At 40.9% G+C, this 24416-nt stretch overlaps 2 protein-coding genes across 17 annotated transcripts in view; one reads left to right on the top strand and one right to left on the bottom strand.

The window, feature by feature from the left end:
- Positions 1 to 2862: 2862 nt before the first annotated feature.
- On the top strand, positions 2863 to 21187 carry GPR68 (G protein-coupled receptor 68). 2 transcript variants are annotated; one of them, XM_059850160.1, is made up of 4 exons: positions 2863 to 3030; positions 3804 to 3924; positions 4587 to 4644; positions 18471 to 21187. In XM_059850160.1, the coding sequence occupies exon 4, from the start codon at positions 18605 to 18607 to the stop codon at positions 19679 to 19681; it is 1077 nt and encodes a 358-aa protein (XP_059706143.1). In that variant the 5' UTR covers positions 2863 to 3030; positions 3804 to 3924; positions 4587 to 4644; positions 18471 to 18604; the 3' UTR covers positions 19682 to 21187. The 2 variants fall into 2 exon arrangements, with proteins under 2 accessions (XP_059706143.1, XP_059706144.1); XM_059850161.1 differs by having other exon boundaries at positions 4564 to 4644.
- Positions 7094 to 24416, bottom strand: part of DGLUCY (D-glutamate cyclase) — a 64851-nt gene continuing 47528 nt past the window's right edge. For 10 of the 15 annotated variants that reach the window (XM_059850153.1, XM_059850157.1, XM_059850151.1 and 7 more), the window contains one exon: positions 22952 to 23938. In XM_059850153.1, the coding sequence (XP_059706136.1) occupies positions 23795 to 23938 (144 nt within the window). In that variant the 3' untranslated portion in view covers positions 22952 to 23794. Of the gene's footprint in view, positions 8113 to 16812; positions 16890 to 18778; positions 19248 to 21846; positions 22798 to 22951; positions 23939 to 24416 lie in introns of those variants that run through there. The other 5 variants (XR_009487007.1, XR_009487005.1, XR_009487008.1 and 2 more) reach the window with 5 other exon arrangements.

Raw genomic sequence — 24416 nt, 5'->3', positions numbered from 1 at the left:
CTAGCTTATTGAGTCCTTGCTGCCCTTCCAGGTTCCTGCCTCTACTGAGGTGGTCAAAAGTAGGACATTTTGAGTGCTTTTGAATTTAAATTTTGAAGGAGCTTGGAAAACACCAGCATAGCGAGGGCAGAGAGAATTTCCTGCTGGTCACACGTTCCTGTGAACAACCTGTTGCCCTTTTAACTTGAGGGAAAGGTTAAAAATAACACATGGTGCAGGGCAGATGGGGGTAGGAGCAGAAGCAAAGGAGAATAGGAGAAGAACAGCTGAATAAAGCAAGATGCCTGGCTGCAGTGAAACCTCTGAAACAAGTGAAGCATTCTGTTGCACAGCCACCCCGCCAGACAGTGTAAAAGCTGCCCAGCAGTGATTCTAGGGTGGCACCAGGAAGAGCATTACCAAGTTCTTGTTACTTACTTGTAGAAAATGGGAATGTCTCTGTGGCTTGTCACTGCAAAAGAGAGAAGGTACTTGTTTTCCTCTTTTCCTCACCAAAATGGGTGCTTGAAAGGATTTAAATCAAATTTCATCAGAAAGTTGACCCTCATAGGCAAGGCATAGATCAGGTACTTGGAATCAAGGCTGACACTGCCAGAAAGGGCCTCTGCTGGAATGTGCTTAAGCAGGGATGCTGATGAGTGGAAATGAGACCAGTGTGGGTGAGCAGAAGCCTGGAAAACATGATCTACAAAAAACACTGGAAAAATGGGGTTGCTTAATCTGCAAAAATCTAAGAGGGACAGCATGATTAATCCTCAGACATTTAAATGATTGATACTGAGAAAGGTAGCAATAGTCTGTTTTTCATGTACATTCACAGAAGTGCAATAAAAAGATAAATTAATTGGAAACATGGAAGGTAAAGATTTTTATGTTAGTGCAAGCTTCTTAAGAACAGCCCTAGACATGGAATGGAGACATTGTGAGATGCAAGGCAGAATCTTTCTTAATGGCAATTTAAGAGCATCTAAAGCTCTAGAGGAGCTAGTCTATCTTTCCTCAATGGGTAAGGAAATGGTCTAGATTACCTCCTTCCTGCTGCATTTCCGTGGCATCTGTGGCATTTATAACACCAGTTTAGCTCCATTTTTTTTTTTGAATCTAGCTGCTTCTGGTTTTGACGTACACAAGCCAGGAGCAATTCAATTCAACAGTGTTACTTAATCATCACATGCATTAAAATGATTTGACCAAAGTGAGTGAAAAGCTAGAATTGCTACTTGCAGCGAGTAATAGCTGTTTGTCAGCTTTAATAACTACTGTATAATTCATGGACATAAAAGGCTACAAAAAATGTTATTTCTTTTCATTTTGAGAATTTTAAATATTGCCAGCGTGCTGTGGCTGTGTGTGATGGAGGTGGCAACACATGGCTCTGCCTCCTTGGAAGTGATGAGGGCAGACAGCCCAAGCCCCTAAATCCCATTATTTTAGTTACCTGCTTTTCAGCATCTGCATGCTGAGACAAAGAAAAGAGAATGTCTGGATGAAAAAGAAACAAACCCAGGATTTTTCAGGAGATCATTTTCCTCTATCATTTTCTGAGAGGGAAATTTATGGAAGTCATTGTTTCTGGTCCACTTGCAAGGTATAGTTTACCAGCTGCATGGGTGAGGTGCTGCCTTTTAGCCTGCTCTGATAGACCTGTATTGTGTCTGATGAGCAAGGTCCAGGCTTGGCAATACCCAGTGCTTTCTGGATATTCTGTCCATCTGTATCCAGCATTGGTGTAACACATCTTTGAGCATGTACGCATATCAGCATGACAAGAGAACTGCAGCAAAGGTGGGAACCAGGAAAGAGATACTGCCACAATGTTACCTCTGCCAGTAACTCTGCTTTCCCTGGCACCCAAAGGGTAATCACTGTCTGTGGGTCTTCTCAGGGCTTCTTCCCTACCTGCAGCCTGGACCCTGCAGAGGATGGAATTCTTTCCCTGCAGCCACCAGTGAGAACTGGGTACCACATGATCTCTGCCCTAGATAGTCTCTCAGGGAAGGCAAGTAGCCCAGTATAATGCCCTGTTGCTTTTTACTGAAGAACAGTGCACATACTTCTAAGGAAGTTACTGCATTTCATTTTCTTAATATCATCTTTTAGAAATTCTTCAAAAAAAGTGTTGCAGTATCCAAGGGCACATAATTTTGGATTAAGAGGTATTGAAACAAATGTTTTATTTCCCTTCCTAAAGGCCCCAGTCTGGGTGATTTTCTTAAAAAATGTTATATATGTATTTTCAAATAAATAATAAAGATTAAATGAGTACAAAATAAAAAAAAATTTAAACCACAAACAACAACGACAACAAGTAATCAGAAGAGGGACTATTCCCAGTAGTCCTAATAAATTTGACACCAACCATTCATATTTCTTAATATTGAAGAGGGTGTTCAGCCTCTGGCTGTGCTTCCAGGAGACTGTGCCTTGCCTGTTCAGCCAGACGTGCTGCCTGACCTCTGACATCCTCCAAGCAGCACAGGGAGCCTGCAGAGGACAGTTCTCTGCTTGTTGCAGCCTTTCATGACCATATCCAAGAACTTCCTATTTTCTTTTGCTGCTTCCCTCCTCAGAAACTCAGCGATGTTTCTTAACCTTGCAGATAATTTTAGATCTCTGATCTGCCAGAGGTCCTTCCAGAGAAAGGGCTCTGCCATTTGGTAGCCTGTTGAACCTGAAGAACAATTTGCCTGTGTTTGGAATAGGGAGTTATTTTTGATACTGTTTCTGATGTTAGCCATGGGTACTCCTGGAGTATTTCCAAGTTTTCTAAATATTCTTGTTTCTTCTCCCTGTTTTGGTTGATTTTTTCTAATTTTTTTCTGTGCTTATGTCACTCTGCTTTCCACCAGTTTGGACATGGACATCTTGGAGTTCCCTGTACAAGATTCTGTTTCCAGACTCACTGTGTCTGGCTGTTCTCAGAGCACTGTTGCCCATTGCAGTGAGCTGAAGGGAGCTCTGGTTGGGTGTTGTTCTGACCATGCAGTGCCACTGGTGTCCCTACAGCTGCATGGCAGAGCAGTGCATCAGGTGAGTTACACACCAATTTAGAGCGTGAGCTTGTAACAGCTTTTGTTTCCAGCTTCAATGGTGTAATTTGTATTTATCTGTGTTTTTAAAAGTAGTGTGTTTCAGTTTGAGCGAGACAATTTAAACATATCCCACAGTGCAGCTTTCACTGCTGTGGGAGTAGGGGTGTGAGTTAGCAGGAGGTCAGCTTTTTCATCTGCTACACCCTTCCTGGATGACCTTGGGCAAGCCCTTCAGTTTGTTTATGCCTCTGTAGTCTGTCTGGCTGTGTAGACAAGAGAGGAAGGCACTGTCCCCCCTCACAGCCTTGCTCTTTCACAGTGAGAGAAGATACTTCCTTGTGTAGTGATCACCTTCTGCTGTGTTTGGATGTAAAGGTCTGATCTACTCGAGCTCTAGAAACAGCTTCCTGTAAATGATACTAATAACAACACTAAGACTCTGTATAATTTTCAATAGCCTGCATGAGGCAACATCTGGGTGTGTTTAGATAAGCTGGAAGCAGCTGGATTTGGCCTCTGCACCAGCTGCTGTGATCACAGTGCCGTTCTCTGCTGGTCAGTGCGTGTGCCGGTGGGGACAGCTGGGAACACCACACATACTTTGCCATCTCTGTATTCAGTGCCTGCTTTTGGCACTCTCATCTCTCTCTCTCATGAATGAGTGGGTGAGGGAGAGGCTGGGCTGGGCTGACTCTATCACAGATGAACCATAAAGAGCACGGGAGCTGAAACACAATCTCCTCCTCCTTTCCTGCGCTGTTTCACGGACAGGCTTGCTCACAGCCGGGAGGAGGACAAGCTTCACCAGCAGCCCAAGCAGGAGTGAGGAGAAGGGAAGTTTTGTGCTCTTCACATTACAGGCAAAACCTCTTTGCATAAACTCTGTTAACAGGTGAGTTTCATTTTTATCTATTCCTTCTTGAAAGCAAGTTAATTTTCCATCACTGAGCAGGTCTCACCCCTGGAGAGGTGGTGAGAGTTTTCTAGGTGAGTTGTTAAAGCAAAACAACGAGGTGCTCTGAGGACTCAACCAAAGCAATGAGTTAAAAAAAAATCACAGCTTCAAAATTAATTTCCTTGGCAAAGTTCCTACTAATAGGAACTTCGAATAAAGGTTTTCCCAAAAAAAATTAAATTTTCTTGAGTTCCAATTAGGCACAAGGAGAGCTGGATGTTCAAGTTGTATTGATGAAAGGAAATTGTTAAGATAAAATGAGTAACTGTTTGTTGTTTGCAGCAAGTAATCAGAGCAGTAGCCTGTAGATAAGTTCCTGGAGTAATTTTCAGAGCACTTACTAGTACTGTGTACAAGTACTAGTGTACTGTACAAGACTGTGTACTAGTACTGATACAAGATATTTTGAAGGACTAGTAAGTGACTTTATTTCCCCTGAGAACACAAGCCAAAAGTTACACCTAACATGAAACTGCTAAACCACATACCTTGATGTGTGGATGCTCTGTGTGCACCTATATAGTTTTGTCTTTGTAACTCAAATGTATGTCATTACTATATTTTCCAAACACCAAGCTGCTTTTCTTCCTGCTGTTCAGAATCTGGCTTGGAAAACTTGAAATGTGAGGACTTGTTTCGAGAAGCGAAATCCATCAGGTGAGTAATTAATCTTCTTTTTCAATAGGATAAAAAACTTTTGTTCGTTAGTGTAGCTTGTCCTTGTTATGAGAATGTTTTTCCTGTTCGTGTCAGTCTTTGTAAAGAAACAAGAAAAGCAACTCACTGAGCGATGCTTTGTTCTTTTGTGTGTTGCATGGGGAGGAGAGCTGAGAAATAGAGAGTTTAGAAGAATATAACAGCTTATCCTGTTCTATTCAAAACACATGCAGATATTTCTTAATAAAAATATAAGAGAACTTAACAGTAAAGTAAGTAAAAATGGGTACACATTGGCTCACAAGACGTGACAGTGTCATTGTGAGCATTATGGGACTTTCTGAGCAGTCTGTTAGTCAGTACCCACTGTGACTTTTTCCACACTAGCACCCTGCATTCACACTGGTCCCAGAAGAGCAGAGTGTCTAACCACTTCTTCTTTCAAGTTTTCTTTAATCAAGAAGCCAGTAAAAGGTAGTCAATCCTGTGTATTTACCACCCACTCTTTCATTTCTTCTTTGAGGAAACAAAATTTTCTACTGTCCTTGCCCCTATCCTTTCTGCCTCCCCATCTTGCTGCTGCAATGTTGTTGTTTCCCATATCAGGCTGCTCCTGCACATGCTCTTGTAAAGCCTTTCTGTTACATGAGTGAAGAGGCAGAAGAAAGCTGTTTCCAGTTTATTTAGCATTCAGTGCTATACAGCTGTAGGTAAGATGATAATATGGAAAGTACATCTCCAAAGTTTTAAAGTCTTTACAGGGTCTGGAAAGAACTGTAAGAAAATGTTGGGTTTATAGGATCAAACAAGTATGTTGTTCTGTGGCAGCAGAGGTGAAAATGTCTACATCACAGCGTTGTGATTTGAATATCACTGTTCTAAATGAAGAAAGATTTGGTGGTTCCAATATCTCATTAAAAAAAACTTGTTTCACTTGACACCTTAAGTGAGAAGTATTTATTTCACTTTGTGGTTGGTAGACAAAAACTGACCCCCTTTGCTCTAGATCTGAGGACTATAAGCAATCTTATTGCAGTGGGAAAAGAGAGAAGTGGGGTATGGGGAAAGGGAAGAGAAGGGAGGGAAGTGAGTCTCTGCAGAGCTAGGGGTACAGAGGAGTAGTCATTGTACTAGATGTCATTGATTAGGGTGAGCCTGAGGCTGCTTGTGAGGTCAGACAGACAGGAAGCCTCTTAACTGTGGCTGAGCACAGTTGCACAGGGCCAGGTGTTCAAGGGTGGGGGCATTAAAGTAAATTTTCCTCCCCTAACCAGCCTTGTGGATGGTGTCACTCAGATTAACCAGCTGATGCTGTGTGAGACTTCATGGCATCCTAGTGAAGAGTGCATGGAGAAGAAAATTTCTTCCGTTCCAGTTTTTCTGGTCCTGACCTGAGGGTGAATTCATGGTGCACTGGGGCTTCACTGCTGATGGCTGTATGGTGTCAGCATGGTGGTAACTGAAGAAAGTTATGTCCACCCATGAGGACATCTACACAACTTGGTAATTATTTGTAAGGGAAGAACTGTGAAAAGAGACCTCCAGACATAGCAGCCTTGTGAAGCTCATTACCTTATAACTAGCTGTTTGTCTCCTCTAATATGTTTGGGTTTTCTATAAAGCTTATTCTGAGTGCTTTTATTGCTTGTTATGAATTATTCTGCCAGCTGAAGCATTTGCAGAGCTGCTGACCCTGACAGCTGGTGGCAATTGTTTTTGAAAAGACACAGAGCAGCTTTAATGTTTAGAAGAAACTGACCAATAATTTTAACTAAAGGTATTAGTAAGCAACAGCAGCTAAGAAAAACATTGCAGTTTATTCTCTAAGGGATACATCTACTGTAACACTTTTTCTCCACTAGAAACACATTCTGAACTCTGTTAATAGGGTAGGAAAACAAGCTTTTTAGGCACTTCGTCTGGAAGGTGTAGCTAATTTTTCTGAAAAAGAGAAAAAGAGTAGACAATAGTTTTGAAACCCTGTTAGAGGGAAAGTGAGAAACAAGCTCATCTGAAAGTATATGCTCTGTTCCTCTCCATGGAGCCCTCTTGCCAGAAATTGTTTCTGTGGCAACAAACTTCTTTCTAGCTGGGTTGTCTTGGTGTTTGATCTGGGATTGCTTAGGCTCAGATCTGTCACCATGCCAGAATCAAATAGAAATGCAAAACTGATCTGACCTACATGTAACAGAGCGGGCACTCTGCTGCTGCTCCTGTTGCTCCACAGGAGCTGTCCTCTTGACATTCTCCATTTAGATATTGCTACAGACAGCTATTGCTGCTGGCATGAGCCTGGACTTTCCTTTCTGAACATTGTTACTTTATTCAGCAAGGCTTCAAGCTTCCTTTCTCTTGTGTTCTATGGGCCAGCAGTAAAGACACAAAGCCTTGAAGAGAGGTTGAGTAGCCAACAGAGAGATAAAAACCAAATTAATTAAAAAAGCAAAAGTAAGTTCAATCACTTTAATGACACCTGAATAAAATGCTAAAATATCAGTAGGGATGAATGGAAATATTTCCGAGATCTCTTGGTTTGGCTTTCTTTTAACTCAGTATTTTAGTAACCATTAGAATGTTTCCATTTTATATCTGGAAACATTTCATCTTCCTTCTGCCAAGGAAGGAAAGCTTTTACTCTGTGATGGATAATGATTTAGTGTCTACTCATATCTAATTAGAGGGTGTATCTGGTTTATGCTCCATGTTTAAGAACTGTTCAGACATAGCTTTTAAAATAGCAATTGTCTTTTAAACTTACAAGAGGCTTAAACTAAAATCACTGAGACTATCATGTCAGAACATTATTATTTGAAATTTGAACTTAAGTCCAAATTTCAGAGCTGGTTTTACACCTCCACCCCAAAGCAGGACCTGGATTTCTGAACAGCTCTCAATTTGGAATCTCACATCTCCTGTGTCAGCTTTTCCATTTCCTCATGAGCTCATCAGAACTCTCCTGTAACAAGCATTTGATTCTCTCCCTTTTCTCTGGTCAGAAGCCTGTTTGGAAGTGTGAATGGTTTCCAGCAAGGTCGTTGCTTTTGCTGTGAATTGCTTCTTTGATACTATTAAAGAAGGCGGGGTTTGCATTTCTGTGAGGTCATGCCTCTCCAACTATTTTTCTCAGTTTTCATGTTGAACCTCTTTCATCCAGAAATGGAAAATCAGGAAACGGTAATGTAAGCAAACCTGCAGATACAGATGCCAGCACTTTATTTAAAGTGATTAATCCACTGGGAACTAGATTGTTGGAGTCCTGTACCCTCAAGTGTAAAAAAAAGGACTGACATTTTCAATAGTCATCTAGGGAGCAAGAACGGCAACGAGGGAAAGAGCACAAGGAAAACCTTCTGCAAGGCACACTGCTTCTCATGAGAACACTGAGAAATAACAATGGAGGAACATGTCTTCCATGTGAATATTGACTCAGTTCTACTCAGGAAACTTGGTTAATCTCCAAAAGGGAAACTGAAAAAAAGAGAAGAAATTTAATTAAAGATAGCAATAAGGGATAGTTTAGTAGAGTTTTGTTTCTACCAACTAGATGAGGACTATATGAAGACATGCACAAATACATATGCATAATGCACCCCACACACCACCCCTCCAATTCTGTATCCAAGGAAGAAGTACAGAAATACAGAACAAGAGCCAAAAAGACTCAATTGAGCCTAAAAGGAAATGAGCTTAGCCGAACAGAAGTGCGTAGAAGGGCGGATGGTGTGCTAGACTAGGAAGGATTGGATCTAGAACAGAAATGTGTCTGAAGTGCACAATGGTGATCAGTGTAAGCTGGAAACACAAACAGTACAAAGGCACAAAAGAATGATTTTAGTTTTTTAGATGGCAACAGTGTTAGGTACTTCAGTTGAACAGGCTCCTATCCCATGATGAATTTATTCTCTTTGATTAAGATAAATCAAAACAGAGGAAAAATAATTAAGTCAAAGAAAAAGGAGGAGTGGAAGGGAAAAGTCTTCAAATATTGTAAGCAGCTTTTCATTTTACCATGTCTTAAAACTTTTGCAGTACAAAATGAATCATATACTGAATCATATATGCAGAAAATGGCATTTTAAAAAGAGATTACTTTATTGAATGTATCATTATTTGCTGATGCATGAAATAATGAAAATGCTAACATTCTCCTTAAATGGGAGAGCTGCTCAATCTCTTTAGACATGCCAGAGTTTCAACCACATTTCAGTTAGACCTAGCAATTTTTCTATCAGACAGCCTTTGCTGGTTGTCAAGTGCTATTAGTCAGGCATTGATTATGGATGTCCCAAGCTTATCAGCAGCACTGTGCAATAAGTCCTGTCCATTGAATTATCAGTAAACAAGGAGAAAAAATTGTATAGATGGGTGTTTGGTTGCTTTCCAAATGACTTTTAGTTGATGAGATAGTTTTGTTTGGAGGGTATGATGTTCTGCTCCTTGGGTTCAGAGTGGCATTACAAAAGATGCAAGCAGAAAGATAATTTGGTCCCTGCTTCATTCTCTAATTTGCCAGTTTTTGAACAAGTTTTCCCTTGAGTGAAGCTGGGGAAGCTTGACAGAAAGGACTGCCATGAATGTTGCTGGCATTCCTTTCCCTTTCTGTGTGAGCCTGTGGGTTCAGAGAGCAGGTTGTTCTCAATACACTCATTGGCTACAGGGCCATGAGCACCTGGCTGAAGGTAGAGGCTGACAGCCAGTTCTTCACTCAGCCTTGGTGTGGGCTGCCCAGGATGGGGTGCTCTGCCCAGGATGGGGTGCTGGCAGTGTGCTGTGGCCCACAATATGTAAATGGATGGCTCATGGTCAGGCAGCAGAGAAATCTGTGGGTGACTCCCATGGCTCTCTTTGGGTAGCCACTCTGAAACAGGGGCTGTGTGGAAGTCCTGGGGCTACAGGGACACTGGGGCTACTGGTAATCTGAGAAAGACAAAAGTAATTGAAATGCAATACAGATATGAATTAAACCTGAAGTCACTGACTTCAATGCAAGATATCTAGCATTGCCTGATGTAGCACTGTGCTGTTGTCAGAGCAGGCTGCAGCATCAAGAGGCAATAATACAGTTTAGGAAAATGAATCAGAAGGATGATTTTCCCCAAGGCTGTAAATGGTAAAATGAATCAGAGCTCATTTAACTGAGAAGGGTGAAGTTCCTATATCTCAATGCTAGGCTACAACAGTTATTCTAGTCATTGTTCCTTACCAATATTGTATGTTGATCATGGCTTTTGTCACTTCTAATAAGTAAGACCTGTGTAATCTTGGCTTTTCTTGCATTGTCCTGTTCAATGAGGATCAGTGAACAAGTTTGGAATTATAAGCAGTTCTGTTACCGATGACTGATTATTACTTGCCTGCTGCTTTTTCAACAGAGACAGGATGTTTTTTTGGCTTTTGTGTCAAGGAAGATTGTGGGGAAGACTGACTGACTTGAGGTTTTATTTCAGGGGAAAGGAAGATTTGGAGTTTTTTCTCTAACTAATAGAGTGATTTAAGATGTCTGCAGGAAGTGGTGTGATGTGTTTTCCTCCACCCACTGTTCTGTATTCAAGCAAGTCATACACGAAGCTTCAACATGCCCTGTGGGTAGGATCTAGTCATAGTAACTCAGCAGTGAAATACTTGGAGGGTCATGTCGTCCACTTGGTTGATCTTTACAGCAGGAAGTGGGGGGCAAATGAGGGTCATTTTTTAAAGCTTTGAGGCAGCTATAGCATGACTAATTTCAGCTGTGATTCACCTCCTTGATACTACTTGGACTGCTTTCCTGAAATGACACATTGCATGAACTTCTTATTACCATAAATAGGGATTTTCCAAAGATTTTTTTTCAGCATTTTCTTGTGCTCAGCCACTTGTTCAGACGTCACATGAGGTAAAAAGACCCTAATCCTAGATAAAGAATAAGTAGTAGGGTGAGATAGAGTGAGTAGTCTGAGGGAACAGGCAAGCTACTGTCCATGATACTTGAGACGTCATGGCAGTCAGAAGTCCCAGGTGACTGGCAAAACAGAACCATTGTACCCATCTTTTAAAAGGATAGAGTGGCAGACCCTAGGTACTACCCAGCTGTTAGCATCACCTCTGTGTCTGGGGAGGATCACAGAACAGACCCCCCTAGACACTCTGCTAGGGCACATCAGGGACAGGGAGGTGATTTGGGTCAGCCAGCAGAGCTTTACCAAGGGCAAGTCCTGCCTCATCAGCCTATGGCCTTTTATGATGGAGTGGCTGCATCAGTGGGCAAGGGAAGGGTCACAGATGTCATTTATCTGGACTTCTGTAGAGCCTTTGATATGGTTCCCCATAACACCCTTCCCTCTAAATTGGAGAGAGATGGATTTGATGGGTGGACTGTTAGGTGCATAAGTAATTGGTGGAACACCTGCCTGCAGAGGGTCATGGTCAATGGCTCAGAGTCCTAAAGGACCTCAGTGACAAGTGGTATCCCTCAGGGATTCGTACTGGGACCAGTTTTATTTAGCATTTTCATTAATAACATGGATGAAGGAATTGAGGGCAGCCTCAGCAGATTTGTAGATTTGTAGATGACACCAAAGAGAGGAGTGATGCACCTAAAGGAAGGGACACCATCCAGAGGGACCTGGACAAGCTCAAGAAGTGAGTGCATGGGAATCTCATGAGGTTTAACAAGACCAAGTGCAAGGGGCTGCACCTGGTTTGGGGAAACCCCCAGTATCAAAACAGGCTGGGGGATGAACAGATTGGAGCAGCTCTGCTGGGAAGGACCTGAGGGTGTTGGTGGATGAGAGGCTGGACAGGAACACTTGGAGCCAAGAGAACCAAATGTGTCCTGGACTGCATCCAAAGCAGCATGATCAGCAGGGTGAGGGAGGGGATTCTGCCCTTCCATTCTGCTCTGTTGAGACCCCACCTGCAGTGCTGCATCCAGCTCTGAGGTCCCAGCACAGGAAGGACATGGATCTATTGGAGCAAGTCCAGAGGAGGGTCTCCAAGACGATCAGAGGGATGGGAGCACCTCTCCTGTGAGGAAAGGCTGAGAGAATTGGGTTTTTCCCAGCCTGGAGAAGAGGGGGCTCCAGGGTGGCCTAATTACTGCCTTGCAATACCTGGAGGGAGTGTAAAAGAAAGATGGTGGAAGACATTTTACAAGGGCATGTGGTGATAGTGTCACCAACATGATTTATGAAAAATCAACATACTGTAAACAATTCTTATCTGCTGCTGTGGAATGCAACAGGTGGATCTGTGATTGGTCTCATGAGGTTGTTTCTAATTAATGGCCAATCACAGTCTAGCTGTCCAGACTCTCTTGGTCAGAGACAAACCTTTGTTATTCATTCCTCTTCTATTCTTAGTAGCCTTCTGCTGAAATCCCTTCTTCTATTTAGTATAGTTTTTAATATAATATATATAATAAAATAATAAATCAAGCCTTCTGAAACATGGAGTCAACTTTCTCGTTTCTTCCCTCATCCTGGGACCCCTGTGAACATTGCCGCAGTGACAGGACAGAGGGAATGGCTTCAAACTAAAAGAGAGTAGGTTTAGATTAAATAGTAGGAAGAAGAAATTTTTTACTGTGAGGGTGCTGAGGCACTGAAAGAGGTTTCCCCAATAAGCTGTGGATGCCCCATCCCTAAGTGTTCAAGGCCAAGCTGGATGGGATTTTGGGCAACCTGGTCTAGTGGAAGCTGTTCCTGCCCATGGTTGGAGCTAGATGTTTCTTAGGGTCCCTTCTACCCTAAACCATTCTGATTCTGTGATATTGGACTAACTGTGCTAATTATCCCACCTGCCTCCCTTGCCCTTCATCTCAAGTTGTCCTTTATAAGTGCAGGCAAAGAAGTCCAAAGTCGTAAAAACCTGAAATGGAGAGGTATAGAAACAGTATATGAAATTCTCAGAATATCAAAAGATGGAGCAAATGGAATGATTTACTCAAGACTGCAAAAAATTGCATGTCTGTATTAGGAAAAATTGGACATTGATGACTAATTAGTCTTTTGTTTATGTGGCTTCTGAAAAAAATGTTGCTGACTTCCTTCTTTGACAATAGGTTTATAAGACGAGTCATCTGATAATGACAAAAGTAATTTGTAAGTTACAGAACATTTTTACAGTTCCCTTCACCTGAAAGATATACAGTGTGATAATTATTGTACTCAGAGGTTCACATTGGAAAAATCCACTTGCAAGTAACAAACACTGAATGGATTTTGCATAGATGTAAATTACTTTAGTTTAGAAGCTCAATTTGACTCCTCTTTTTCACAAAACAAAGTGTTATGTCTGTTTTACCCTAATTTGTCATAATTTCTGAAACATTACCAGCAATAATTCACAAATTGCTGTAACTAAATCCCCTGGACTGCACACAGTTTTTAAAAATATCTGTTAGCCTTTGCTGATCTAGTCTCCTTTATTCCCCATCCTATTGTTAAAAATAATTTTGTTAGATGCTGGTTAACAATTCTGGTTCTAAAGATTGGAATAAAAACCAGCAGTAAATATTTCAGCTATCTTTATATAAATATAAATATACTTATATACAATATAAACATATAAATTATACATTACATATTGTATAAAAATATATAACATATATTATATATGCTATACATACTATATAATATATAATATAGATACTATTATTATATATTATTATATTACTATTATATATTATATTATCTAAATTCTGTATTATAAAACCAAATATATATATTTGTGTTTGTGCTTCATAGGTACTTGTCTTTCTATTCCTTTACTTAGTTTGTGTTAATAGAAATATCTTTCATTGCCTTTAATATCTCTTTGTACTTGATACCCTTCTAGAATCAGAATGGTCTGGTTTGGAAGGGGCCTTTAAAGGCCCTCTAGTCCAACTCTCCTGCAATGAGCAGGGGCATCTTCAAATAGACCAGGTTGATCAGAGCCCCATCAGACCTAACCCTGAATGTTTCCAGGGTTGGGGCATCCATCACCTGTCTGGGCAACCTGGGCTAGTGTTTTATCACCCTCATCATAAAAATATTCATCCTTGTATGTAGTCTGATTCTACCCTCTTGTAGTTTAGAACCATTGCCCCTTGTCCTGTTGCTTACAAGTCCTGATCAAAAAGTCCCCATGTTTCTTGTAAGTCTCCTTTAGGTACTGAAAGGCTGCAACAAGGTCTTCCCAGAGCCTTCTCTTCTCCAGGCTGAACTTCTCCAACTTTCTCATCCTTACTCATAGGAGAAGTGCTCCACCCCTCTTGTCTTGTTTCTGTGCTCCAACAGATGCATCTTTTACATCATAATTCTTCTGATTAAACCCAAATATCATTGTGCTCTTTCTTCATTCTTGGTGGTGTACCCAAAGTTCTACTTTCCTCTACTCCTTTTTTCCCTCAAACTTACTCTAAAGGTATTTTGCCTTTCCTTCCTATTTTATGTAGTTTGACCAGTCCCTAGTCTCTTCTGCAGCTCATCGCTTCCCTGCCTTCTTATCTGACCTTGTGCTTCCAGGCTTTGTGAAATAGGATCAAACAATCGACAAACCTGCATGTGTTGAAGGAAACTTAGCATGTGAATTTTAGGGCTGGTGTTTGTGTAGATAGTGACTCAAACCAAATCCTAAATTGAAACCACCCCGGGTTTCTGATTCCAAGATTTGCAGGACAGTTGAAGTTCTGCAACGACAGCCAAGCGTCTCAGGCCTGTCTGCACTGTATGACAGGTGCAAGGACAGATTAAATAGCAAGAGACCATGCAGGCACACAAGCATGCTACACTCCCTGTTAATGGAAGTGGGTGCTTTGTGGATGAGACACGCTGGGAGCACAACGGTTGCAAATTCCAGCTAGGAAATTCTTTGGTTCAGTCCCATTTGTCTCTGCCAAAAATATGTAAGCCTAGTTGCAGACAGGTTTTTTTACAATGAAAATTGTAGCAGTGTTCACTGAAACTGAAAAGACCCACCTGAGCTCCATGCTACTACTTGGTCCAAGGTGAAGAGGCTGTTGCTGCCAGCGGCTCTGGCTGCTTCCTGTGCCATTGCCAGCAGGCAACACTTGCCATGTGAGCTGCTCCATGGTTCATGGTGCAGGGGACAAGTCATGTGTTTGTTAACAACTAAGGCACACAGGAGTTGGGAAAGAAAAGAACTGTTGTTGAACTCTCCAGTGAGTAATAAAGTTGGCTTGTTTAAACCATGAAAAAGTGAGGCTTTCTGAAGCTCTGGGATCCTTGGCTTTGTTTTTAATCCAGGAACAAGAGAATTGTTTGGAGCTCAGTAGATGGAGAGAGTCTTCTAATTTATTGCCAAGACTTAGGCTTAGATGGGTATCATCTAAAAGATGTGGGCATATAGGAGAGAGAAATATTGCCTGGAAATGACTGCAGACTCGTGATACTGAAGGTGTTGCATAAATTATGTTAAAAGAAAAGTCACAGAGCTGCACTATATCCATATTAAAGCTGTCTAAAAGAAATGCCTGTGTGTTCCTGTTCATAACTGCTTTCAGCTTTAGGACTGTCTGCACCCCAGATGTTTTTCATAGAGCAACTTTTGAAATTTTTCTCTTCCCTCTTTACAGAAGTGGCCAATAAGTAATGGGGAAGCTATTTGTCTTTTCTCTTCTATACCCTGATCACCTTTCCTTCATGTCCCACTTTTTCAGACAGCTTGTAAAGTATTGTGCCACATGTCCTTAATAACAGAGTGGGCTCTTCCACACCCCTTTGTTCAAACCTGCCGGTGCATTCCTTTGATACCAGCTTTGTTGGAAAAATCCTACAGTTTCACTCCCTGGCTGGTGCAGAGCTATATTTAGTGTGCCTGGTGCTGAGGAAAAGTTGAGCTGCCTCTGTATTTCCATTTGGCTGCTGAGTCTGTCCTTAGCCAGGCACGAGTGGTCAAAGGGTACAAAGGCAGCCCAGAGCCCACACACTGAGGAGGCCGAAACAAGGGAAGGATTTCCTGGCTCACTCTTGCCACTGACCAGAACAGCAGTATAAGACAGCTATTGCACAAGAATCTGGATCTTTTTCATCCTCATCTTTAAAACTGGGGAGGGATTGATAGCACAAGGAAAAGACGTGTTATAGCCAACCTTCTCTTCCTGCCCCTTCGAACACCACAATCCAGCATTTCCTCCAGGAGCAGGAAATGTTGCTGTAATCATAAATGTATTACCATAATATTGTATCAATAAGACTTTTGCTGCCTCCTTCACATTCTGCATTCTGGCAAGACTTTTAAACTAAGCAGAATTGATTTTACTTATTACAGAGAATTATATTCTCTGTATGAAAATATAATTTGATAAAAACATTTAGAGTTCTTAGAGGAAAAGAAACATTTTCAAAAAACACTGCAGCTGTAGAGTACATCTGCTTTTCCTCATACTGTGATCCATAATGACTCACTGGGTAACACTGAGTGAAACTCAGTGCTAGACATATTAAGACAGTTCTGAATTTTCAAAGCTGACAACAGCTTTTGAATTACTATTTGGCCCTATTGACAGGAGCTGGACACTGGCTGGGCACTGTGCTGGTAGATATGATGACAGGTCTCAGATTTTAGGTATTTTAGAGAATAACTAAGGTGTGCCAGTCATCCTGACAGGCAAACCCTTACATGTCAAAGTCACCAAATCATTATACAGAAATGTTATGAAATACAAACTCAGGCCTGGAGCTCTGGATTAAAAAGGTGGGTTGGGGTCAGAAGGTTATCAAACCTGCCTGCAAAGATTCTGTGCACTGCCCTTGTCTGCCAGTGGAAGAGATATGTGGTGCTCATGAAGCCTTGGAGAAACTGCATAGTGTTACAGGGGAGCTAATGGCCCCTAGGTATCAGTGTTTGGGGAAGTTTGTACATAACTTTAGTGATTGATTTCTGCTGTACATGTCAGCACTGCTATCATTGTCATGTTTATTCCAGGGGAAGGTTATGGCAATCTCCTGGAGCAAACAGACTGAAGCACAGGTACCTGTGCCTGGGTCCCCTCATAGCATTTCTCCTGCTGAGCTTGATAAATGACCTCTAACTCTTGTGACAGTATTGAGTGTGGGTCTCTTAAACCCCAAAGGAGCTGTTGAGTCTGAGAGGTGGAGGAGAGCAGAGTGCCAGACTTGAGCAGTCTTTCACACAAATTGCATTGGACAATGGAGTTGAAAGTTTTGAGGGAGATGAACTTACCTTGGCCTATTGTTTCATGACTGAAAGTTTCTGAGCTCCCAAGGATATTTCCACCAAAACCAGGGCTGATGTTCCCTCTGTTGGAAAGCAAAAGTAAAGGGATGAAAACTACATCCCAAATCTTATTTGTATGTGTTTACTGTGAACACTGTGGAACTATGCTGGTTGAGGCTAAAAAATGAAATTCTTTGCAGGTTTGATCACTTATTTCAGCCAGGCAATTCTTTTCTGGCTTAAAGCAAATTACTTTTTTTCAGTTTCTACAGGAGTAAAGCCTATCTATTGTTATTTTTAAAAAACCCACATATATTAAAAAATAATTTGACATCCTCAAATGCTAAAGCTGACAGTAATTTTACTGTAGTGTGGCCATGTGTTTGTAAGCATTGCCTTGGAAGAAATTTTATGTTCCTAGATGGGATAAAAGAAGATGATGACAAAAATGCAAATTAGCATAGCAAATAGGAAAAAGCAGCAAGGCCTTATCTTTGGATAGTGCTTCTTTTGAATCCATTGTATCTGAAGCTGTGAAAGGAGTACACAAGAGTACACACAGTTAACCTTACAAAGATATACCCAACATCCCTGAATCTTCTGAGGAGAGATTGAAAGAAATACAGTCTTGCTGTTCTGCACTACCAGGTAAAACATGCATTCCCTTCAGACTAGGCACAGTTTGCCCTGCTGTTCTCCAGTGCTGAGCATCTGTGCCCATGTGAATACACCATGAGGTGATAAAATGCTGGATGGGGTATTTCATTGTTCACTTGAAAGTGTGAAAGTTTCATCACTGTGAGCTGGGTCCAGGCTTGACCTAGTAGAACTGAGTGCTAATCCACTGTCAGCAGTGGGTTTTGTGTATTAAATTGTTATAGTATAGTTCAGTATAGTATAGCATAGCACAGCAATGGCCTCTGTGGGTATGTGTTTGGATTATACCAGATTCTTCAGGTGAAAACAATTACATCCATATTCAGTGAAGATAAAAGGAAAGATACAAATGAATCAGTCATAAATGTGTGGGTTTTGGAGTTGATGGCAAATAAGGAATGTTTAATAGCATATCCTGTAGAACTGAGACTATGGAGATGCACTGTAGCAGAGTTTCACCATGTCCTGCCAACAGAGGAAGACAGCTTGTTTTCAGGATTGTTTTTACAAGTAACTGTACGAGAAAGTGCTAAAAATTCCCTTTTTTTTTTTTCATCCTGCTTAATTGAACTGCATATTACATGGTATCTTGTATGTAAAGGGAAATTTAAGAAATGCAAAATTAATATTCAAGAGTTTTGTGCACCCTACATCCTCTGAGAAAGTCTGTGTGGACTGCTGGTTTACCAGAGACACCTTTTCCATCACAGTCAAATCTGATTTCTGCTTTGCTGCACCCATCTGTAAACCAGAGATGATATTTCTTCACATTTTAGATACCTCCAAAGCTAAAACAACAAATATTTGTAACTTGCTTTGAGATTCTGAACCACATAATTTTCTGGCACTTTTCTGTTATGTACTAGGAGTTATGTGAATCTTGATTTCTCAGACAGGCTTTATCTTTATCCAGGATTTAGGGTTAAGAAAAGGCAGCTTTCTGAAAAGTGTACTATATATTTAATAATTATATCCCTTCTAAAGATTTCTTTGTGTTTTATCTTCAGGTTATCAACATCCTGCAGCAAGTCATCACTTCAGTCTGAAGGTTTGTGGAAGAAATAAACCCTACATGAAAACTGAATGTAATTAAGCCTTGCATTCAGGACCCTGATGAGTGATACACAGGGAGAAGTAGAAGATGGTGAATTTCACAGAGAATGTGACTGAGAAGTGCAATATTAACCATGATATCCACGAGACATTATCCCCGGTGGTGTACATATTTGTGTTTATATTAGGCTTGCCAGCTAACTGCCTGTCACTGTACTATGGGTATTTACAGATCAAGGCTAAAAACGAATTAGGGATCTACCTTTGCAATTTGACTATAGCAGACCTGCTGTACATATTTTCTTTGCCTTTTTGGCTTCAGTATGCTTTACAGCATGACAACTGGACCTACGATGAGCTGCTGTGCAAAGTTTGTGGCATCATCCTGTATGAGAACATCTACATCAGCGTGGGCTTCCTGTGCTGCATCTCCATCGACCGCTACCTGGCCGTGGTGCACCCCTTCCGCTTCCAGCGCTTTCGGACCATGAAGGCTGCTGCCATTGTGAGCATCATCATCTGGGCCAAAGAAATCATCACATGCTGCTTTGTCTTTACACACGGGGAGATCAGTATGGATGCTGAGAGCCACTTGGTGTGCTTTGAGCATTACCCCATCAAGAAATGGGAGCACAATGTCAATTACTACCGCTTCTCTGCTGGCTTCCTTTTCCCCTTCTTTCTCCTGGCCTTCTCCTACTGTGGGATTTTACGAGTTGTCCACAAGAGTCCTGGCACCCAAAAGAAGAAGAAAATCCAAATTAAAAGACTGGTATCAAGTACTGTTTTCATATTTTTAGTCTGCTTTGGACCATACCACATCCTACTTGTAGTTCGTAGCTTGTTGGAGAACAACTGCTCATTTGCTGAGAAAATATTTAATGTTTACCATATTTCTCTCCTGTTAACTACTTTTAACTGTGTTGCTGACCCAGTATTGTACTGTTTTTCCAGTGAAAGCACTTACCAGAACTTTGTCAAGATGAGAGACTCTTGTCTAACATGTTTAGGCCATCTGAGTACTGAGACAAAGGAATCCTATCCACTAAACACTACTGAAACTCCCAACAGAAAACAGCATGAACAACAGCCAGGGTTATTACAAATACCACTTGATGGTGCTGGAATGAAGGACTGCTTCACAACTAATGCAGACAGCCTATAGCATTAATCAAAAGGACCTTAATCCTACACCTGCAGCTCTGGCTGTGTTTGTGGATCTGTGTGAATTATACATGTATTACAACAGTGTGACCTCCAAAAGGCTTATGAGCAATGCTGTACAGTGAAGATGTCTAGAGGTGCTTGGACCCTGGCAATAGTGAGGAAAGTATGTGCTAAGTCAGTTCAGTTATGCTACCACTTAAAACCTGTTTGTCTTGATGACAGCACTGACTGGAATAAGCCAGTACTCATGGTGTGTAGTTCTGGTGAATTCATCTTTAGCTACTTTCTGTTTGCCCCTGTAGCATCTAGAGAAAATAATTCTCTACAAACTGTCATCATCTGTTGAAAAGGTTAGAGACAAAAAAAATTAATGTCCCCATATATACTTTTAAAAAGTAAATGCCCAACAAAACCCTTCTGCAACATCTCTGTAACTCTCTGAAAAAAACTCCTTCTGCCGGTTTGAAAGCCTGCAGAGACCATGTCAGAAGCAGGTTCCTAAAACAATCAGTCTGATAGTGCGAGACATTATGGGAGAACATGCACGAGGAACTCAGCAGCTGCTGAGAGCTTCAGGCTCTTGTTTCACTGTTGAGCCTCAGACTGTTAAACCTCATGGTAAGGCTCCTAGAGACTTCTGGAAGTAGGAGGTTGGGCTCCAGTGGGTGGCAATAACTTGGTTTGTTGACTTGGAAGAGAACAAGAAGTTGACAGTACGCGAGGCACTTTGACCCCATGTGCTTCTCTGAGTCACTGTGTTCAAGAATATTTATTTACATCTAAATTCTGCTACACCTTGCTAAGGTTTTGATTGTGTCCTTTGCAGCTTGTGTATCTTGTGCAGCACAGACCATGCAGGCAATCAAATAACAATGCATTTGTCAGGGAAACTGTTGAATGAATTCTGTTTAAACCATGGTTTTGCCCACAGATAACATAGTTTAGGGTTGGATCATTGTTCAGTAAATACAGTATCAGAAATATGATGTATGAATGATCTGTGTCCTGGTTTAGACAGAAACAAAATATAGGAGTAAGTGGAGAAGAATGGCTTTTAAAGACCTGGGAGTTGTGCTCCACAGTATTGTTTCTACCACCACCCCCTCTCTGTGTTTCTTAGGGTTTTTTTGTTACACTAATGATTCCTGTGTGATTCTTCTTTGTGATCTGCTCATCACACCTCCTTTTGCCTGCAGCTGTTACACCATGAATATTGCCTTGTCCTTTCGATTCTCTGGTTTCAAACCTTCCTTGAAACACCTCTCTCTCTGCAACCCAGGGCTGATAACTTCCAGCAGTATAATCAGTTTTGTTTGGTTTGCGTTTGAGTCAAAAGACTGTCTAGACAGATGGTCTACTGCTATCTGAATATGTCATTGTAACACAGCCTTGCTAGTAATCAGATTCCAGAAGGAATGTATTCTAACAGTTTTCTGGAAACCACCTTGAGAGTGCAATATTGGATATAATTAGTGAATGTGTTTAATAAAGAATGTTTTTATAATTTTCTTTTTATATTTTTTCACACCACGTTTGAAATAACTATCTTTAGCTTTGGTGCACAGTTTCTATCTGTGAGACTACAGATCCTCTCCTCCCTCCTCTTGCAGAAAGGATTCATATCCCCAGTCCCAAGAGGGGATTAGGTTTGCTTAGATTAACATTTGGTTTGTTTAATTATTTTACATTTCTTTATACTTTGACCACTCAGCTGGATTAATTACCTTACATTTGCATTTTTTTCTCCTGACTATTAGAACTGTTTAGCTTTATTTTCTCCTAATCTGTCATCTCTTCTGCTGTGTATTCCAAGGGGGTTGTAAGGCAGGGACTTCCTCCCTGGAGAGCTGACCTTGTACATTGTTAAGCACCAACTCCTTGGACCCCCACGACTGTCAGGCTGCAAGACACACGTGGTTTGTTCTAGGATTAAATATTTGTTGTTGTGTTTATGTGTTGCTCCTTTACAGTTCCCCATGCTGTTTAAATCAGACAGCTGGAATGCAGAGCATGCTGTACTACATGGAATTGCCATCTGAGGGATTAAGGCTCATTCGAGATGGAACTTTGATGTGGTCAGCTTTGGTCAGCTGCTGCAGTTTAAAATCAGATGGAAACTTGTGTAACACAGGGCAGCATTCTGCTCCAGTTCTCAGCACTTACCCTGCAAACCCAGAACAGAAAGGAGGGATTTTTTTCTTCTTTTCCCTTTTTTTTTTCTTGAAGCCAATATTTTATCAATTCTTTCTGTATTGTAACTGTTTGGCTTAGGCTGCAGACCTGTAACCAACAGAACAGGAAGGTAACTCCCACTCAGAGCTTTTCCTTCCCTCTCTGTCAAAAGACATTCACTCAAGGGTCCTGCTAAGGTTGCTAGAGACATGCTACACATGCTATTGAAGTAAATGCCATGCTTGGGACTGCACACAAGAAAGCATTTTAAAAGCACACACTTGAGAAAAAGAGAAAAAATATTAAATTTTGTATTTCTTAATGAAAACTAACTGTTAAGACTTGTATTTTGGGACAAAGAGCTTACTAAATGAAATTTTTTTTTGAGAAAAGTCAGTGCTTGAAAATGTCCATTGCATCTGTTAGTGTAACATGTCAGTAGCACAGAGAGAATAAAATCAGCTGCTTCTTTTAAAATGATGCAAATTTCATCCTGTGAGTTCTCTGCAGCAGTGAACATATGCCATCCTGCAGGGTTACTGGCTTTGGCAAAAAGTTCATTGGGATCTTGGGTGAACCTGAATGTCTAGCAGAAGTCTGGCATTTAGATTTCTTTCTGTCATGTGTTCTACTATTTTTTGTCTTTAAAGGCCCTGTATCCTCAGGGACTTCAGGAGATTGATGTTCAAAATATGCTGGTGTTTGTGGTGTGAAATTATTTTACTCATTCTGAAAAAGTTGTTTGTCTTGCATTGTAGAAAGAAAAGAAAACTCACCTGCCAGGAAGGAAAAGATAAAAAGTGTTGCTCACTGCTGAAAGTCCAACTAAAGGCAACTTCCATTTTGTGATAGGTAAAGCACCAGTGCTCTAGGGGCGGGGTCAAATGTACCTTCTCTGCTGGGAGGGCTGACAGCCAGCAGAACTGTAGTCCTGCCACTCACCTGGAGTTAAGGTGAAATTACAGCTTTAAATGACAAAAACTGGGCACAGTTCACAACCATTTGTCATGTGCTGCTTCAGTGTTAGTAATCCTATAGACAGAATTCAATCTTACTTCACTTGGTCATGTCAGGAGCTGAACTTCTACAGCAGGAATTCATGCAAAAGTTTATTTCCATAATGTTATACTGAATGCAAATGTTTATTAATTTCTAATCATGCATTAATTTTTAATAATTTTAATAATTATTTTTATATTCAATTAATTTCTTTGTAACAACAGGATACTCTGAAATGTCTACAACTTTCCTCTATTATCCATAAAGTGGCAAAATATGTAAGTGGTATATTACTAATATGACAGTTAATGGCACAGCCGACCCTTTACACAGAAGATCTGCAATGCTGCCCTCATTTTCATTAGCTCAGTTAAAATTTTCTCCTTCTCTCCTCACACTTCCACAAACTATCCCCCACCATAAGAACAGTGTTAGAGGGGGGCTACAGGAAGTGTGCAGGGGAGCTCTCACTACTGTAACACTGCAGTTTTGTTTTGAATCTTCCCTCTCTACTGTAGCTGTTTTCCTCACCACAAGTATTTTTAAATCCAAGTTGCTATGAGAGTTACTTCCTGTTGCAGTTATGAGGTTAGTAAAACAAGAACAGCAGTGCAATAATATCTCATTGAAATTTCATGCTTTCTTTGTAAAAGCCAGATCACCTCTTATTATATAATATAATTTAATATTAATTTTTCATTATAAAATTCCAAAATTCCATTTTCCATTATAAAATTACAGAAAAGAAAGGTAAACCAAGTGGATGCTATCATCTTCTTGTTTCACAGAGATGTTGTAAGGATAATAATGAAAGGCTGTGTGTGGTCAAGACACCAGAGATGAAAAGCCATCTTTTTCTGATCTTTTATACCTTGAGAGAGCCTCAAAAATAAGGAAATGACATGGGAGCAACTCTTCATGTAGAAATCATTAGGGGCAGTCACTGCTGTGCTTCCTGCAGCAGCTTTTCAATCATAAGTGAATGGGTGCTGTAGAAGGGCAGCCCATCCACTTCCATCTCCAGACTGGCAGTTTTGCCACTGCGGACCCCGAGCTGCACAAGTGTTTTCAGAAGCTTTTCTTCCTTGAAAAACAAACAACAAAAAAAAACAGAGTATAATTAATATTCTGAATCAGACAAGGGCAGTCATCAAGATTTTTGTTTTAATTCTGGGAGAGACTGACCATATCTTTCATATTTATTTTGCTATCAACTTGCACTTGCAAGTACTATCTTGTCCCAAAGAACATGTTTAGCAGCTGGAGCTCAGGGAGTTTCAGATGGTTTTTAATCCTGACTGTTACTTAACCACTGAATATTATTTTTCTCCACACTGCCTCCAACAGAACATTAGTGTCAATTCAGAAACAACATTTTTTGCTTGGTTTCAAGTTCCTGTATTGCACAAACCAGAATCAGAGGAACTTCCACCTAAAGTATCTCAAAAATCCATCTGTGGTTTCCCCATCCAGGCAGCTGGCTGCAGCTGCATTTTTATAGAAAAAGACAGAAGGGAAGGAGGGTGCACCAGGAAAAAAGGTTACAGAGAGCACCTGATGGG

This window comes from Haemorhous mexicanus, chromosome 6 (assembly GCF_027477595.1).
Source record: "Haemorhous mexicanus isolate bHaeMex1 chromosome 6, bHaeMex1.pri, whole genome shotgun sequence".
Lineage (NCBI taxonomy): Eukaryota > Metazoa > Chordata > Aves > Passeriformes > Fringillidae > Haemorhous > Haemorhous mexicanus.
Note: the sequence above shows the minus strand (reverse complement) of the source record. Positions and strands in the feature narration are given on the sequence as shown.